Genomic DNA, 2,351 nt, shown 5'->3' with positions numbered 1-2,351 from the left:
GGTCCCTCTGCAGCTCTTGGCAGTTTGCGCCCCTGGTCCCACCCCAGCCGTGGTTTCCAAAGGTGACGTTGACCCAGCGTTGAGGTTCCTCAGCCACCCCACAGGCACCGCCCCAGCTCCTTTTCCCCGGACTGACCTTGAAACCTCCTCAATGTCTCCTTGACGGCCACGTTGTGTGGGGGGAGACCCGGGGGCTCCTCCCCTGGCTCCGGCAATGCCTCTGCTGGTGCCAGGCCATGGTCCTGCTCAAGGCTGGAAGGAAGCAGGACCGTCGTGACATGACTTCTGCCACTCACCATCGCTGCCATGCCCCGAACCCCAACTGGGATTCAACTGGTTTTCAACTGGGGTTCCCCAGCAAGACCTCAGGGTAGGACTTGTGTGCAGGAGGACACTTCAGTGGGGGGATTTGCTGACCCTGAGGATCGTTGTGTCTCCACACCCCGGTGATGACACTAAAGGTGGCCAGTAGGGAGGAAAACACAGGCAGCACCTTCCCTTGCCCCCCGCCTTCTTCTCCAGGACCCCTCATTTTGGTTCCGCCCAAAGGATGTGGAGAGGTCTGACTGGATGCTGGAGATCCCACCAGCCCACCCGCTCCTCCCCACCCTGCTCGAACCTCCCGTTGGGTCCCGTCGGTGGTTCGGAGCCCACCGGTGTCGCCACCATGGAGGAACCCACCACGAGGACCCCGAAAAGAGTGAGAGGAGCCACAAACCTGCTCAAGATGCTTCTGCTGTCCTGCAAGAGAGAGGGTCCAGGTCACCCTGCTGGAGACCAACCAGCAGCTCCGGGGTGACCTCAACCCCAACCCCAATATGGTGACACCTCCTGCCGATATGGCCAACCTGGCTGCTGAGAGGGTTCCCGCCCAACCAGGAGCCAACCAGGGCCTGGAGGTGGCCCCGGGCTGGACGACAACCCAAGGACTGGCCCCTTGCATCTCCATTGCATGCGAAGGGAGAGGGGCCATTGGTTGGGAGGTGGGTGCGTCCGCCACCGCGGTTGGATTCAACCAGTCACGTGGGGCCGTTGGGCCACGCTGGTGGTCTTGGAAGATGGTGAGTTGGGACACTTGAGTCACCGGTGTCACCGGGGCCACCAGTGGCACCCGAGGCCAAAGGTCCTCGGCGTGGCCCATGGTCCCACCTGCAGGAAGTCGCCAGCAGGCTGCTGGCACTTCTCCTCCAGCAGATGGATCTTCTCGCTGACCATGGCCACCTCCTGCCGCAGCCCCTTGACTCTCTCCTGCCGCCGCCCGGCCACCTCCCGCCCCAGCTGGGACAGCCGGGCCAGGAGGAGCCGCTCCTGCTCCTCCACCCTCCGCCGCAGCGCTGCCACCTCAGCCACCACCTTCTGCCTCTCCGTTGCCAGCCGTTCCTGCGGGGAGAGGCCGGCACGGCCTGGGGGTTAGGGTTAGGGGTTAGGGTTAGCGTTAGCGTTAGGGTTAGCATTAGCATTAGGGTTAGCGTTAGGGATAGGGTTACGGTTAGGGATAGGGTCAGTGTTAGGGTGAGGGTTAGAGTTAGTTGTTAGCGTTAGGGTCAGGGTTAGGGTTGGGTTTAGGGGTTAGGGTTACCATTAGGGTTAGTGTCAGGGTCAGGGTTAGGGTTAGCGTTAGGGTTAGGGTCAGGGTCGGGTTCAGGGTTAGGATCACAGTTAGGGTTTGTGTTAGGGCTGGCATTAGGGTTCAGGTTAGCATTAGGGTTAGGGGTTAGTATTAGGGTTTGGGTTACTGTGTAGGGTTAGGGTTAGTGTTAGGGTTAGGGTTAACGTTAAGGTTAGTGTTAGGGGTTACGGGTTAGAGTCAGGGTTAGTTTTAGGGGTTAGGGTTAGGGTTTAGGGTTTAGGTTATGGTTAGGGTCAGGGTTAGGGTTATAGATTAGGCTTAGGGGTTAGGGGTAGGGTTAGGGATTATGGGTTAGAGTTAGGCGCTGTGATGGCACCACCCTGGGGATAAGGAGTGATTTTTTCGGTTAGGTGTTAGGGGCGTTGATGGCCCCACCCCGGGTATGATGGGTGATTTTTTGGTGGCTGTTGCTCAGCTGCAGTTGGTGGCCAAGACCACCATCTTTGGACCCTGCATTCTCCAGAACCTTTGGACCGTGAGGGACGACACGGATTAGAGCCACAAATCTATTAGCTGAAGGGAAACTGAGGCAAGACAGAAGTTGGGTGGTTCCTGTCTTTTTTACTGGTCTTAACTGGGGGAAACTGGGTATGTGAGTGAATGGAGGAGGAAGAAAGTCAAGGAGAACCCGGCGAAACCCATCCCAACATGGTGGCGGCATCCAACCAATGCTCACCCAGCCGGTCCCTCCACAGGAGACAGTTTCCCAAAGTCCTGCTGG

At 58.6% G+C, this 2,351-nt stretch overlaps 1 protein-coding gene across 1 annotated transcript in view; it reads right to left on the bottom strand.

The window, feature by feature from the left end:
* LOC104494482 (E3 ubiquitin-protein ligase TRIM11-like) overlaps positions 1 to 2,351 on the bottom strand; it is a gene marked incomplete at both ends in the record, with an annotated part of 3,213 nt that overhangs the window by 625 nt on the left and 237 nt on the right. Inside the window, 3 exons of the mRNA XM_010137304.1 lie at positions 137 to 252; positions 587 to 741; positions 1,150 to 1,380. Of these exons, the coding sequence (XP_010135606.1) occupies positions 137 to 252; positions 587 to 741; positions 1,150 to 1,380 (502 nt within the window). The remainder of the gene's footprint in view (positions 1 to 136; positions 253 to 586; positions 742 to 1,149; positions 1,381 to 2,351) is intronic.

The sequence above is a fragment of the Buceros rhinoceros genome, unplaced genomic scaffold, assembly GCF_000710305.1.
Source record: "Buceros rhinoceros silvestris isolate BGI_N320 unplaced genomic scaffold, ASM71030v1 scaffold31935, whole genome shotgun sequence".
Taxonomy (NCBI): domain Eukaryota; kingdom Metazoa; phylum Chordata; class Aves; order Bucerotiformes; family Bucerotidae; genus Buceros; species Buceros rhinoceros.
The sequence above is the reverse complement of the archived record's forward strand: the minus strand, read 5'-3'. Positions and strand labels throughout refer to the sequence as shown.